This window comes from Vulpes lagopus, chromosome 21 (genome assembly GCF_018345385.1).
Source record: "Vulpes lagopus strain Blue_001 chromosome 21, ASM1834538v1, whole genome shotgun sequence".
In the NCBI taxonomy this organism is placed as follows: Eukaryota; Metazoa; Chordata; class Mammalia; order Carnivora; family Canidae; genus Vulpes; species Vulpes lagopus.
Genome location: NC_054844.1, coordinates 33,945,662 through 33,962,629, shown reverse-complemented (window position 1 = coordinate 33,962,629; position 16,968 = coordinate 33,945,662). Strand labels below are relative to the sequence as shown.

Genomic DNA, 16,968 nt, shown 5'->3' with positions numbered 1-16,968 from the left:
TTCCTTCGAGCATTTTGTGTTCACTGTTTCTTTTCACCAGCAAGACTTCTTCTGAGAGTATCTACTAACTTTATACCCCGTAAACAACAACAGAAGAACTTTCTGTCTCAACCTGCCTGAGCAGCACTGACTACCATGACTAACCTCACTCCCCCACCGTGAGGTTACCTCTGACCTCTGAATTGTTCTTCTGGGGCCCAGTCTTACTTTTTTTGGTCCTTTTGACATTGGTTACCACTTCCTCTTTCTTTCAACTCTGTCAGTCTTTGGCTCTTAAGACAAGGGTCTCAGATCCTTGATCTCTCTGCTTCTGGACTTCTCTCTCCTGACCTGACTCCTCCATATTAATGTTCCTTGGGACTCTGCTCTTTTCTCTCTCCACTCCCTGGATAATCTTTTTAAATGGTGTCTTTACTCCAGAGCTCTTTTCTGAGCTCCAGAACTGTGTTTCCAGCTGCATTTTGGTCATTTTTTAACCTTGTTGATTCAGATGCCTCAGACTCTCTTGTTCAAACCTGAGTACATGATCTGGCTTCTCACATCTTCCTCATCTGTGTTTTGATTGCTGGTTTATGACTGACTTTCTTCGTGTCAGTACACAGTGACTCTTCTATCTAGCTCCTTTCACGCTGTTGCTCCTGATAACCTCTTGCTTCCTAGCCCTTTAATTATCATGCTCATCACGTCTTTTCCAATGATTTCACTTCCCTACCCACTGCTTCTCCCTCTTTGTCACTATATTTATGCATCTGTTGTGGTTGTGAATCCTCCAGACTGTTGGCTTTGCAGATGGATACCGTGTGGTGTTCATCGTTCAAGCCCCATACCGAGCAAGGTGCTTTGCAACCAGTAAATAACTAATGACTTTCCCCAACACTTCCAGACTAATTTTGATGTTTGTATAGTGAGCTTCCTTAACAATCTATTGTTTTTTTCTATTTAAGCAGTTATCATGCTTTCCCATTAAATCTTTGAAAATTCTGTATTTTTGCAATTGGCTGTAAATTGTATGAGGTCAAGATTGTGGCTTTTTTACTTATCCCCATTGTCCAGCATATGAAAGAAGTTCAAATATTCATTAAAGAGAATGAATTATATTTACTAAGTTGTGATCTAAAAAATTATATGGATTTAAGTCTGTACCAGCATTGTGTGAATGTACTGATGTCACCATGAGCTTAGCATTATTAAGAGTTACAATTTTAGCATGTATTAGAGTAAAATGATAGAGTATTACTGATTTATATTTTGTTGATTTTTTTTTGTTAAACGTATTTCCATATTTGTTGAGCTTAATCTTTGTTCTATATATTTTCTGTATTGACATTTACCCCTTGAGTTTTAATGCTTATTTTTTAATCTCCTAGGATAATATATTCTGCTTTTGCCATTGATTTCAAATACCTTCCTAGGTTCATTTTTTATTTTACTTATTTCTTTCTCTCTCTCTTTCTCTCTCTTTTTTTTTAAGTAAGCTCTTGGCCCAGCACTGGGCTGGAACTCAGAACCGCAGGGTCAAGAGTTGCATGCTCTACTGAACCAGCCAGGCACCTCTAAGCACCTCTAAGCAAGCTCTTAATTTTAGTATAATTATTTAGTATTATTTTCTTAAAATTCTGTTTTAATGTACTAATTTTTTTGTGACTTGAGCTTTCAAAATATTTAATCTTTATGATAGGAATTGATTCTTAATTTATGGAACCCCTGATTACAGATGAATTTAATGTTACATGTATTACTTTAAGTGGTTCATGCTAGTTTTTAGAGCTATACTTGTGTAGATTATTTATTTATTTTTAAAAGATTTTATTTATGTATTCATGAGAGAGACAGAGAGAGAGAAGCAGAGACACAGGCAGAGGGAGGAGAAACAGGCTCCATGCAAGGAGTCCGATGTGGGACTTGATCCGGGTACTCCAGGGTCATGCCCTGAGCCAAAGGCAGATGCTCAACTTTTGAGCCACCCGAATGTCCCTGTGTAGATTATTTAAAAATATGTTTTAGCAGTTAGTACTTATATTTCATGTTAGATTTTTAGATTTTCTTTTTTATGCTATATGTAAAATCCTAAAGATTTTTTCAAGTATTGTATTTTGTTTCAAAAGTGATCATATACAACTCTTTAGTTTTCAACCTAGTATGATAACTCAACACTCTTTTTTATAGTGAGAGGAAAAACATTTTGTTTTTAAGCTATACATAAAAGGAATTGCCGTTAATGTTTCCGAATATAGTTTTCCATTTTGTTCAACTGACAGTTTTTAAAAATGGTTCATAACAATTTTTAGTTGAGATTATCACAAATTTAATTGGTTAGTTGGACTTTGGATACTTCTTTATAATACTAATTCTTGGTCTGAATATTATTATACATTGTTTTCTTTTATAGGAAGAACACTAGGCTGAAGAACGCCCTGAAAGCTTTTTGTGCTGTCTAAATTAAAAAAAAAAAAGAAGACAAATTGTTAGGATTTCTTCATAACAGAAATGTTACTTAAAATAAGTGTATTCCTGGGGCAGCCCCGGTGGCGCAGTGGTTTAGTGCCGCCTGCAGCCCAGGGTGTGATCCTGGAGACACGGGATCAAGTCCTACGTCGGGCTCCCTGCATGGAGCCTGCTTCTCCCTCTGCCTGTGCCTCTGCCTCTCTCTCTCTGTGTGTCTTTCATGAATAAATAAAATCTTTAAAAAAATATTTAAAAAATAAGTGTATTCCTGAGTTTTAGAAATCTGTTAATAGTGTTTGTATTAGAATTTATCATCTAAAATACTTTTTTTTTTTAAGATTTTATTGGGCCGAAGGTGGTGCTAAACCGCTGAGCCACCCAGGGATCCCCCAAAATACTCTTTTAAAAAAATTATTTATTTATTCATGAGAGAGAGAGAGAGAGAGAGAGGCAGAGACACAGGCAGAGGGAGAAGCAGGCTCCATGCAGGGAGCCCCATGTGGGACTCGATCCTGGGACTCCAGGATCATGCCCTGGGCCGAAGGCAGACACTAAACCACTGAGCCACCCAGGGATCCCTTGATATTTGTTTTTAAAGAAGGATTCCCCCCTCCCCTCAACCCCTTCTTCTAGTATCTTTCTAGACTGATGGATTCATTTTCTTTTATGTGTTATCATTCATTACAGTCATAATTCCTATTGATACTCAGGTTATGCCATATTTAGCCATGAAAGCATTCAAGTATTATGTTTGAATTACCTGTAGAATTTCATCTAATCATATATCTCTAGAAAAATAGGTTTGACTTAAAAATGACCTTTTGGATAATACTTCTTTAAATCCACAGAGACTTTTCTCTTATTCACACTGTGATTAAAATATAGCACATTTTTACAGACAAGATTATGTCATTCCAGATTTATATCATTTTGGGACCAAAACTACTTGAATGGCTGCTGCTTCCCTATACCTTATTAGAAGGTTTTAGTTCTCCCTTCCTCTAGTGGTGGAAGGTTACTTTAGATTTTTTTGAGTTGCAGTTACTTCCTGTTCTTGGGGACTAGGGACAGGGTGGTAGGCAATGACATCTTTATGATTTATCATTTTAGGTGTTAGAGTCTATACTGTATATAATGCTTTTGCTAAAAATGGACACATAACCAAAAGCAAATGTAATGTAGTTGATAATATTCCTTCCATAGAAATTGATGGAGGAAGTGCTGGCAGTGTGACTAACACAAGTCTTGTTAAAAGGCTTGGGAACAGTCATCCCTGGTACTGATTTTAGAGGGATTTTTTTTTTTTAAACTTGAAGAACATTTCACTTATTTTCTTAAGAAATAAGAAAATAAACTTTCTTAAGAAAGTTTTATTAAGTTATATTAAAGTTTTATCATACTTCTTGTTTGTGTGTGTAGAGAAATCTGTGCAAAACAGCACATGACTATTCTGGCTTACTTTTTAAATCTTTGGGCTTTTAGCTTTGAGACAGGATCTAGTTATGATCAGTTAAGCAATCCAAGCCTATTGTCAATTCTAAAGTATGGAAGCATTTACCTGAAAGATGAGATAATTTAGAGCTCTGTGAAATTGTTGTGTGTTTTGATTGCCTTGTCTTTTTTTTACTTTTATCATTGTGACTTCCACTGCTTTGAGATGAACTGGGTGCACATCACCTTGTTTTAGGTAGAGAGGGTGTAGCTAGTCTCCACTCAGATAGTATTTAAGTGTTATAAACTAAGGGACTAACAGAAAAGAGGGAAACAGAGGGTGCTGCCAAGGGAGCAGCTACTACTTCTTTCTAATTGCTGACAATGGAAAAGAACAGAGCTTTAAAAAGACATAAATATTGCTAACACTATCTATGTGAAGGAAGTGGCACAGCAGGTGTTGTGAGGAAAGGATAAACTGTGTTAGGTCTGAAATAAATGTTTGCACAATTAGATAGCCATGTGCAAAATTACACTATTGTTCCCTGCTTCAGATGATTCATAAAATTTAATTCCTGGTAGATGAATACAAATTTGAAAGCAAAGTACGTACCTCACGCTGTATATTAATGATCATCTTAACCTTGAATGAAATATCACCACTATTTCTGGTATAGTAAATAATGATTCTTGTAAGAATACTTTGTATGTGACTTCCTCATGTAATACTATTAACGGTAATGTAATAATGTTTAACTTGGTGAATTAACTGGGGGAGGTTTCTTTTTCTTAAAAACTGTTTTAATGTTTTAAAGAACCTCATTTATAGAATCATTTGCTCATTAGCCTGAACAAAGGGTGAGTTACTAAGTTATTGAGTTTAAGTTTCATCCTCCCAGTAGAGGGATCAGGGAGGAAATGACCCCTGTATTTTGTAGAAGGTAAGTATTTGGATTCAAGAGCTTTTCAGCTCTCTTCTGGAAGGCTGACAGTTGCCAGTACTCACATAAGTGAGAAATGTCCCATGTAGGAGAAGTGACCCTGTTTTCAGGCCTTAGGAACCTGGTCAGACCAGAAAAGCATGTTTCAGACTGCTATCTTAATAGTATTTCTAGGCTCTTAGCAAAACAGACTTGTTAATAGGAAGGTATCTGCAGTAAGAGCAGGAGCACATTATATATATCCCGACTTGATTTTTTTAAACTAATAATATAAAATAATTACACATGTTTAATGTCAAAACATTAAGATCTATAAATTTGGCATTCAGGTGTGTTTTATTTAGTCGATTGTTTGTATTTAATGTTATTCCTTAGTATGATTTTGTTTTTTGATACCCCAGTCAGTTGAGGGATTACCTGTGAACAAGAATAAGATTTTCCTCAGAAAATAGTTTTGTTTCACTTTAATACATGGACATGTGAATACTCAAGATTGCAATGTCCTATATTAAGGAACTACAGTTGATTTTATAGCTTGCAAATATAAGAAAGATGATTAACCACTCATTCCTGCTATTGTAATTCTCATTAACATATATATGTATACGTAACAGTTAATATAATTTCTAATCCTTACAGAAAGGCTCTCTGTAAGCAAGAATTAAAGTCAGAGTTTATTTTATTTTTTAAAAATATTTTATTTATTCATTCATGAGAGACACAGAGAGAGACAGAGGCAGAGACACAGGCAGAGGGAGAAGCAGGCTCCACGCGGGGAGCCCGACATGGGACTCCATCCCCGGTCTCCAGGATCACACCCTGGGCTGCAGGCGGCGCTAAACTGCAGCGCCACTAGGGCTGCCCAGAGTTTATGTTTTTAAGTTAGAGTGTTTGTACTTTATGATACTTTAATATCTTATTAGTTTTTTTCTATGTTGTCTTGCATTCTTCCATTCCTTTAGCTGTCAGTTCCAAAACAATTATTTTATGCCATAATTACAGATAAGATCTGAATTTAATATTATAAATAGGTTAATAACAATGTAGTCACACATAATTCTGTTCTTTATATTCTAGTGGATTATTATTAGTTCACTATTAAGGTGCAAGAGTTTTGAGAGGTTCCTTAGGCCTGCTTTGCACTGCTGCTCTGTATTAGAAGTAGGATCTGACATAGCCTAGGCCAATAACTTAGGGTTAGGGAATTTTTCCTTCCAAAATGTCATACTGATGTTTACCTAGTATGTTTTAGATCATCTCAGAAATTTTTACCTCTCACTGATTATTTGGCAAATGGAGCTGAATGCATATCAGTGAAAAAGTTATGTGAAGGATACTTTTCCCTATAACTAATATGGTTAAAGATTGAGTATAATACTCAAAAATTTGTGGATGAATTTATGTCTGGCTTCAAAAATGATCTGTTGGCTAGTGGAAGGGGATGTGGAGAGGGATTTTATTTTTTATTTATTTTTTTAAGATTTATTTATTTATTCATGAGAGACACAAGGAGAGAGAGGCAGAGACATAGTTAGAGGGAGAGGAGAAGCAGGCTCTTCGCAGGAGCCCAATTCAGGACTCAGTCCTGGATCCCTGGATCATGACCTGAGCCAAAGGCAGGCGCCCAACCACTGAACCACTCAGGCGTCCCTGGAGAGGGATTTTAGTTGAAATAAGAATACCTTTGGATAATTGTAGCAGTTAGGAGATAGGTATATGGAGATTTATTCTATTTTATTATTATTTTTTAAGATTTTATTTATTTGAGAGAAAGCGCATGAGTAGGAGGGAGGAGCAAAGAACAGAGGGAGAAGCAGGCTCCCCACTGAGCAGAGAGCCCTGTGACGCAGGGCTCTATCCCTGGGATCATGGCAGATGTTTAATCAGCTGAGCCACCCAGGTGCCCCTATTCTCTCTACTTTATTATGCTTTTGACATTTTTTTTAAATAAAAAAGCTAAAAAAATAATTGAATAGAAGACCTTCAATTGGTGATACACCCTTGTCATCTGGGGGGGTTCCTTGAGAGATTTAAGTCCTAATGCATCTGATCTGAGTAATGAATTAACTTCTCTACTGTATACCTAGAATGGTGCTAGTTATGTGCTGTTCTTGGGAGAATTGAGAAAGCAGTAATTTTTTTTATGGTTTCTAGTGAGTAACATTGACTGAGAAAGGCTGGTTGAGGATACAAGAAATAAATAATTGATTCAACGTTGTACTGTTTGTAATTTGATACTTCTTTGCCTTTTAAGTAGAAATCCTGAACCTTAGTGTTTGTTTTTTTTTTAAGATTTATTTATTTATTTATTCATTCATTCATGAGAGAGGCAGAGACATAGGCAGAGGGAGAAGCAGGCTCCTTGCAGGGAGCCTGATGTGGGCGGGACTCTATCTGGGATTCCGAGATCATGCCCTGAGCCAAAGGCTGATGCTGAACCGCTGAGCCACCCAGGCACCCCTGAACTTGTTTTTGAACATCATTAGAATACCATGTTGTTAACTTGTTACCCTGTACTAAAACTGTTGGAAAATGTGGTTTTCTTTTCTATTAGGTATAGTCTGAAAGTGCAGCCCATTCAGAGAATGCACCTCGCTGTTGTTGCCTGTGGTGAAAGACTGGAAGAAACTATAACCATGTTGAAGTCGGCTATCATTTTCAGCATCAGACCTCTTCAGTTCCATATTTTTGCTGAAGATCAACTACATGATAGTTTTAAAGGCATAGTAAGTATTTGAAACTTTGTCAAGACTATAGAGGTAAATATTTAATGGCATACTGTCATGGAATGTTGTTTTATTCCTTCACTGAACAAAAATATTTACTTAGTAACTAACTGCCCTCTTAGAGTTGGGCTGCCACTCCATCTAAGAGTCTAGATCTAGGGTGTAAGAGGAAGGTTTGTTTTTGAAAAGAAATAGGTTGCTTTGCCAAGCATGGAGGTTTTATTTCACTGTCTATAGCTCCAGTATGATTTGACTAAGAAGGTCCTATGCCTTAATTTTATTCCCATCCTTGCCTTGAGAATGCCTCCAACAAAGTGTGCACAAAGATTTTAATTGTTTTCAGGGGAGGGAGCTCTTGATTGACAGTATGGAGGGAAGTGGCTTCTTGTTTTGATAAGAAAGTTCTTTATTTTGGTTTTATATTAGTTACAATCAGTTTGGCCATATTGGCAGAAAACCCAAACTAATATTGGCTTAAACAAGGTAGAAATTTATTTCTCTCACACATAAGAGTAGGCAGTGTGTGGTATATGGTAGCTCCATGTCTTCAAGGACTCTGGCTTCTGTCTTGTGGCTGAGCCATTTTAATGTAAGACTTCTTCATGGTCCAAGGTGGCTACTCACTCTTCAACCCTCATGCCCATATTTTAGCCAACGCAAAGGAAAAAGGAGTGAAGAAGGCCAATCCCTTTCTATGCTTTAGGAATATTTTCCAGACATTGCATATGATGTTCTTCTCAATATCTCACTGATCTGAACTTAGGTAACCATACTATACTGTTTTTGAGGTTTAAAAATATACTCTTTAATCAGGATAGCCATGTAAGCTCCTTAACAAAAAAATTGTTACTATGCAAGAAGAGAACAGATAGATATGGGAGAAGAATATATAGAAAAAGAAATTTTACCTGAAATCTCACTACCTTGTGTTCTGAGGCAGTTGTAAAGATGATGATCATGATTACTCCCCTCCCCACTATTTCTGTTTATATCTCTGTGTACACTAAATTAAGTTTTCAAACTGATTTGGTTTTTATGTTTGGTCTAACTATGTAGAAAAACATGTATTTTTTTTTTTGAAAAACATGTATTTTCTCAAGTTAAAGTGGTTCAAAATATTGAGTGAAAAATACTACTTATAATTTGAAGTCTTTTAGTTTTCTAACAAAATCTTTGTAAGCAATATAAAGCCTTACTTACTGTTTTAAAATATTTCTGTCTGTATTTTTTTTTTAAGGTTTTATTTTTCAGTAATCTCTACACCCAACATGGGGCTCAAACTTAAACTATGAGATAAAGAGTTGCATGCTCTACTGAGCCAGCCAGCTGCCTCTATGTCTGTATTTTTGATACGTGCTTTTGTGATCTTGACCTCTTTGTCTGGATTGTTTTCTAAAATATTAATTGAGGAATTAACTTTGTTTTAACAGTTTAGAAAATACCAACAGATTGCTATGAACTGTGGAAATCTTTGGAAGTGTAATAAATAAATTTATTGTTTCATATTAAATGCAACCTCAGTGTTGTGTTCAAATCTGCTTGTGTAATATATACTGTACTTTTTAGAAGATTTATCTGTGTATTTATTTGAGGGGGAGGGGCAGAGGGAAAGAATCCTCACGGAGACTCCCCACTGAGTGCAGAGCTTTATGAGGGCCTCAAAACCCATGAGATAATGATCTGAGCTGAAAACCAAGAGTCACATGCCCAACTGACTGAACCACCCAAGTGCCTCAATGTATACTGTATTTTTAAACTTAGTTTTTAACTATTACAGTCAGTTCTGAGAATGTTTGGTTTTGCTTTTGATGAAGTACAAATACTAGTAGAATGTGCTTTTACTGCAAGAAATGACTAAATATTAGAATGTTAAGGAAAAAATGTCTCTTTAGAAGTTGATATTCAAAGTATCTTTAAGTGATATATGTTGTGCAGGGAAAATAAAATGCTAGTGCTTCAAAGTAATTAACAGAGACATCAAAGCAGAATGTTGGAGTTAAAAGTATTCCCTTAAACTATGTTGGGAGGCATTAATGTTTTTATTTATTTATTTATTTTTTTATTTATTTATGATAGTCACAGAGAGAGAGAGGCAGAGACACAGGCAGAGGAAGAAGCAGGCCCCATGCACTGGGAGCCGGACGTGGGACTCGATCCCGGGTCTCCAGGATCGCGCCCTGGGCCAAGGGCAGGCGCCAAACCGCTGCGCCACCCAGGGATCCCCCGGCATTAATGTTTTTAAAAATTACTTAAACCCAGTCATAATTTAAGAAGAGAGCATCTTCAACCTATTACATAGACAACTTAGTTTTTCTTCACCTGTATATTGTTTTTTATTTTTTTATTTGTTTAAAATATTTATTTATTTATTTATTTATTTATTTATTTATGATAGACAGAGAGAGAGAGAGAGAGGGGGGGGGGGCAGAGACACAGGCAGAGGGAGAAGCAGGCCCCTTGCTGGGAGCCCGACGCGGGACTCAATCCCGGGACTCCAGGATCGTGCCCTGGGCCAAAGGCAGGCGCCAAACCTCTGAGCCACCCAGGGATCCCCTGTATATTGTTTTTTAAATTAAAAAAGTTTTTTTATTTGTTTTTTAACTATTTATTTAATTATTTAGCCATTGCAAACTGATGAAGGGCAAAGGAAAAGAGATAGACTCTAAAGCAAGCTCTGTGCTCAGCTCAGAGCTCCATGTGGGGCTTGATCTCATGACTTTGAGATCATGACCTGAGTCAAAATTAAGAATCTGACACCTGGGGCACCTGGGTGGCTCAGTCGATTAAGCATCTGCCTTCAGCTCAGGTCATGATCCCAGGTCATGGGACTAAGCCCCACGTCAGGATCCCTGTGCAGCCGAGAGCCTGCTTCTCCTTCTTCCTCTCCCCACCATTTGTGTTCTCACTAGCTCTGTGCTCTCTCTCTCTCTCAAATAAATAAAAATTCTTTATAAAAAAAAAAAAGTCAGACACTTAGCTGAGCCACTCAGGTGCCCCATCCTCTTATATACTGTGAATGCTCTCTAGGAAACTTGAATCAACAATTCTGTTGATGGGTAATACTTAAACTGAATTTGAATTTAGTGTCTTGAAATGCACGAAAAGTAAATATGTTCATTATAGATTTTCAGATCTTTTTGCTTTTTGTAATGAGTTTTTCAACATTTGACATTGATATATGTTTATCAGAGTATTTTATTATCAGAAATAATATCCATGCATATTAAAACTATATAGATAGACAATTTTTAAAAAAGATTTTATTTATTTATTCATGAGAGACACACACAGAGAGAGAGAGAGAGAGAGAGAGGCAGAGATGCAGGCAGAGGGAGAAGCAGGCTCCATGCAGGGAGCCCGATGTGGGACTTGATCCAGGGTCTTCGGGATCAGGCCCTGGGCTGAAGGCAGCGCCAAACTGCTGAGCCACCCAGGCTGCCCTACACGAATATTTTCAGTAGGTCTGACTTTGAGTGTAAACATTTTCTATTATATTTTCTATTATATTTTCTATTATACATACTTTGGTAATAAAATTAGTTAATTTTTCTGAGTTTAATTTGTTTAGGAATTGATAGGATTTATACATCAGGTAAACATGAGGTTGATGAACGACTTGTGAGGCTTTCAGCTTTCTGATTTTGTGGTGGTTTACTTTCATTGTGCCTCTGATCCCTATTGTGGAGTTTTGCTAGAATATTACTATGATTTTAAGATTTTGAATGAGAACAAATGGTGGGAAAGAAGAATCTGACTTTAACTGTGTACAGCATAATATATATTTTAATTTTTAGCATTTTAAAATCTGTTTATGAATTTACAGAGACAATTGAAAGAACAATCTAAACTGAGTATTTATTTTTTTTTAGCTTGATAGCTGGTCATTTCTACAGACATTTAATTATTCATTATACCCAATAACTTTTCCAAGTGAGAATGCATTGGAGTGGAAAAAGCTCTTTAAACCGTGTGCTTCCCAGAGATTATTCTTGCCAGTAAGTTTTTTCTCTAGTGGTTTTTTATTTTCTAATTTTGCTTTTATACACAAGTTAATGAAGAGTTACATATAAATGAGTTAAATAAACACGCATGTAGATTTTCCCTTTGAACATTAGGAAAATACTTCCAGTAGAACAAATAAAAGCTACAAAGAAAACATCTGTTAAAAATGAAAAATGTAAGTAATTTCTGTTGAAATACTATATCTTACATTTTAATTTATTCAGGTGCTGTAAATGGTTTTATTTCTGAGAAGGAATAGAGGTCATCAGATCTTACTGAAGCCAGGACTGTTGCTAGCAGAAATACAGTGGCAATATCACCTTCTCCTGGCTTATTGTATTTATAATTTGGAAGTGAAGTAGATTGTATCATTAAACAGCCATTTCTGTCTTATTCCAAGCCACATTACCCTTTCCACATTATATTTTAACACAGACACAAATTTAAACATGTGAACTCAAAGGGAAATGGGAACCATTTATTCAGTGGAGCTGTTTTTTGGTAGGGTTCTCTGGTGATAAACCTGATCATTTTTAAAAAATCTAAAACTATTCAGAAGCAAGATTACCTCTTTATTTTGAGTTGATTTCATCCACAGTTTTAAAATTCACAGTAATTGTTAAGATGACTATAATGTTTATAAAAGTTATAGTAGTAGAAATACTAAATATAAGGAGCTCACAAGTTTGTGGAAAGTGTATGAATTATGGGAGAAGAAACTTTAGTTACTTGTTATTCGTAAGTGGAATAAGGCCATTCTTAGCATATTAAGAATATAATTTCCTTGGGGCGCCTGGGTGGCTCAGTGGTTGAGCATCTGCCTTTGGCTCAGGTCGTGATCCCGGAGTCCTAGGATGGAGTCCAGCATCAGGCTCTGCATGGGGAACCAGCCTCTCTTTCTGCCTATGTCTCTGCCTCTCTCTCTGTGTCTGTCGTGAATAAATAAATAAAATCTTTTTTTAAAAAATATAATTTACTGAATCCAGGTCATCAGTAAGACTTAAAGTTGTAATTTTGATCACTAAGTCTGCTTAACCAGTTTCTTTGTTGCCATGCATAAAAAATTTAGATCCTAGGATCTTTCTCAGTCTCTGCTTCTATTGTAAGGGGCACGCAAATAAGGGATTAAGGTAGAAAAAAAAAAGCCTGAGAACTTTTAGATATTTTATGCAGACTTTGTAAGTTAAAACAATTTTTTTAAAAGATTTTATTTATTTATTCATAAGAGACATAGAGAGAGAGAGAGAGAAGCAGAGACATAGGCAGAGGGAGAAGCAGGCTTCCCCATGGGGAGCCTAATGTGGGACTCAATCCCAGGACCTGGGATCACACCCTGAGCCAAAGGCAGATGCTGAACCACTGAGCTACATAGGCATCCCTAGACTTTATAAATTTAAAACAAAAAAAAAATTTTTTTTAAAGATTTATTTATTTATTTATGATAGACATAGAGGCAGAGACACAGACAGAGGGAGAAGCAGGCTCCATTCCAGGAGCCCGACGTCGGACTCGATCCCAGGACTCCAGGATCGTGCCCTGAGCCAGAGGCAGGCGCTAAACCACTGAGCCACCCAGGGATCCCCTAAAACAAAATTTTTATGTTGAATCATTATAGTATCACATTTCATTTAATTAATAAATTGAGTGCCTATTTTCTGCTGAGAATCTGTACTGAGGTTCTGGATATATAGGAATAAATGAACAGACAGTTTTCCTTTTTTTTCATAGAGTTTATTGTCTGATGTGGGAGGCACGGATTAAACAAATGCAGTATGACATTTAATAAACAAATATGTTGCTGAAAAAACAATACATGATGCTAGAAGCCTAAGGTTACAACCATTTCTCTTCCATTTTGTTCTGCATTATTAACAAGTTTAATTGTTGGTGTTGTGATATGAAATTTTCCAGATCATTTAGTGATGTAATCTGGCTAAATTCCTAAATGGAATTTGAAACACTAAAATGAGTACTTGAACCTGTCAAATTGTCCTATTTCACTGTTACTTCCGCATCTTTTTAGCCAGATTTAAGTAAATGGGTATTATATTTTTCTACATGATAATTTTTTTACTGAGCTTCTCTTCCTTTGAAATAGATTGACGAAAACAACTAATGTAAGTTCTACCAACTCCTTCCTCTTCCAAAAGGAACCATAGAAAAAATACTGACATGGTTATTAACCTTTTGTCTGATCTCCAGTTGACCAGGGCTCCTGACAGTGAACAGTATTTTCCAAGTCTGCTAACGATGTAATAATCTATAAACACACATTGTTTCATGGTATAGAAACAGCATGTTGATAAATAAGAATTTCCCTCACTCTTCTCCCCAAAGAGAGAGAGACATAAAGACATACATAGCCTATAATCAGAGTCTTTAAACAAGTGAATCTTCCCTACTCAGGCTCTGTAGTCAAACCATCACATTTTTTCCCACATGGTGGGAGGAATGGGGTGATTGCAGCCTTGTAGCTGCTCATTAAGGTGATGACTTAACGTTAGCAGAAGGAGGAGGCAACATCTTTGAAAAGGAGTAGAACAAGGATCAAACTCTTCTCTTTATATTCTTAACTGAAAAGATTTAGGTTAATCTAATAATTGAGTTGTGATACATGCAGTAAACTTAAATTTGCAGGAGTTGGGGGTCTAAATTTTGTGGGTAAGGCAGAAATAAAAAGTTTTCCTCAAAAAACCCTTGCAGAGGACACATTTAATCTCTCTCAGAAAGTAATAACCTAGCCAGTCCTTTCAAGACGTTGTCTTGTCTTCACCCTTGCTAAGTGTGTGCACATTTACTTTGATTTGTTGGAGACAGTAAGCATGGAAGTAAAACAGTGTGGACTCCAGAGCAAGGTGGTCTGGGTTCCAATTTTGGCTGTGTTTACTAGTGGAGACCAAAGTGATAGAGAGGTGCCAGCTGTTAGTGTTACAGGCCGAAGGAATAAATTCAGAAGATCTTTGTATTGGTTTATTTCTGTATTTGTTTTAGGAAATTAAGATTCAGGATCTTTAGCTAAGTTAATGTTATTTTCCATTTGAAAAACATTTCCTCTAATTTTGAGGACATTGCTTTTTTTAGTATTTCTCGTTGTTAGTGTTTAGGTTTTTGTTCTGATTTGTTTTTATAGCTTTTGTTCTCTGAAAGTTAATACAAAGATTAGCATAGTATCTCTGTATAATACCCTTGTAAAAAAAGATTTAAGAAAAATTACTTTAAAAAACTAATGTAAATTAGCTTATATCATAGGATTTCTTTTACAACTAAATTAGAATTATAATGGATGTCTTAAATATTTCTTCTCATAGTTAATCCTGAAAGAAGTTGACTCATTATTGTATGTCGACACTGATATCCTTTTTTTACGGCCCGTCGATGATATTTGGTCTTTACTAAAGAAATTTAATTCCACACAAATTGCTGCAATGGCACCAGAACATGAAGAGCCTCGAATAGGATGGTATAATCGTTTTGCGAGACATCCATATTATGGAAAAACTGGAGTAAACTCTGGAGTTATGTTGATGAACATGACTAGAATGAGAAGGAAGTATTTCAAGGTAAGTCACTGATACAGGTAGTTGGTTAACGTTTCTCTATTTTCCTTCCATAAATTGTTTGGTTCTCAATTTAGCTTTGTTTTGGTAAGAACTAGATTAGTCTATTTAGAATTTTTCCACTTATTTAGAATAATTGAGGAAAAGTATGTTTTTAATATTCTGCTTATTGGAGCATTATGGTAGATCAAGCCAGATGTCCTTATAATGAAGTACAATGTACAAAGTAGTGAGCATCATCTTTCTAGATTGTTATTCTAGGTATTAGTTGTCATTGTGTAGTTGTGCAACTGTAGAACATCCTGGGGGAACACAGAGATGTGAAAAGCTTAAGACTGTCTGGACCTGTTGGCCTGGTTCAAGGCTCTGTGACCTTTAGTAAGTTTTGAATATCTCTGGGCTTTAGTTTTCTCATCTGTGAGATGAGGATGGTAGATAACATTACCTGTATCATAGGACTTTTATAAGGATTGAATTAGAACAGTGGCTAACACATAAATGTGAGCTGTTTGAAGCTATTGGGAATTAACTTAAATTCCTGGGGCGCCTGGGTGGCTTAGTCAGTTAAGTGTCTGCCTTCATCTCTGGTCATGATTTCATGGACCTGGGATCCAGCCAGCCCTGTGTTGGGTTCCCTGCTCAGGGAGGAGCCGGCTTTTCCCTTTTCCTCTGCCTCTCTCTCCCACTTGGGTTCTCTTTCTCTCCCTCTCTCAAATAAATAAAATCTTTCAAAAAAAAATTCTTGCATGTTTCTTATCTTGCAAATTGTGGGTCAATGGAAGAATCAGGCTGTTTAGATTCTGTGTGCATTCTGAATGGAGGAGTATGCTGTATTGTTTACCAATTTGATGTTGATGAGTTTTGTTTCATTGTAGTTTGTAGACACTAGAGTCAAACTGTCTTTATGTTTAACCTTTCCACCTGTGCATTTATTTAACCACTAGCCACTTAACTTTAAATGTCAGTTCTCTCAACTGAAAAATAGATGATGAATGGACTTACATAGGTTGTCAGTTTAAAGGAGATCTGTTTAAAATACTTAGTACATCTTTTCAACAAATGATGCTGGGAAAACTGGACCACTTTCTCATACCATACACAAAAATAAACTCAAAATGGATTAAAGACCTAAATGTGAGACCTGAAACCATAAAAATCCTAGAGGAGAGCACAAGCAGTAATTTCTCTGACATCAGCTGTAACAGCATTTTTCTAGATAAGTCTCCTGAGGCAAGGAAAACAAAAGCAGAAATAAACTCTTGAGACTATATCAAAATAAAAACCTGCGCAGCAAAGGAAACCATTAACAAAACTAAAAGACAACCTACTGAATGGAAGAAGATACTTGCCAATGACATATACGATAAAGTTAGTATCCAAAATATATACTTAATGCAACTCAACATCTAAAAAACAATTCAATTAAAAATTATGGGCAGAAAACATGGACAGACATTGTTCCAAAGTAGATATTCAGATGGCCAACAGACACATGAAAAGATGTTCAGCATCACTCATTGTCAGGGAAATGCAAATCTAAGCAACAAAGATACCACTTCATACCTGTCTGAATGGCTAAAATCAACAACACAAAAAACAAGTGTTGGTGAGAATATGGAGAAAAAGGAATCCTTATATATTGTTGATGGGAATGCATACTAGTGCAGCCACTATGGAAAACAGGATGAAGTTCCCCCAATGAATGGATAAAGAAGACATGGTGTGTATGTGTACATGTATACACACAGTGAAATATTAGTCATAAAAAGGAATGGAACCGTGTCATTTGCAGTAACATGGGTGGATCTAGAGAGTATAATGCTAAGTGAAATAAGTCAGAGAAAGACAAATACTATATGATTTCAC

At 36.2% G+C, this 16,968-nt stretch overlaps 1 protein-coding gene across 3 annotated transcripts in view; it reads left to right on the top strand.

Moving 5' to 3' along the window:
• The window catches only part of GXYLT1 (glucoside xylosyltransferase 1), a 55,118-nt gene that overhangs the window by 12,660 nt on the left and 25,490 nt on the right, over nucleotides 1–16,968 (top strand). For 2 of the 3 annotated variants that reach the window (XM_041736553.1, XM_041736551.1), the window contains 3 exons: nucleotides 7,372–7,543; nucleotides 11,413–11,538; nucleotides 14,854–15,105. In XM_041736553.1, coding sequence (XP_041592487.1) covers nucleotides 7,372–7,543; nucleotides 11,413–11,538; nucleotides 14,854–15,105 — 550 coding nt within the window. The remainder of the gene's footprint in view (nucleotides 1–7,371; nucleotides 7,544–11,412; nucleotides 11,539–14,853; nucleotides 15,106–16,968) is intronic. The other variant, XM_041736554.1, reaches the window with a different exon arrangement.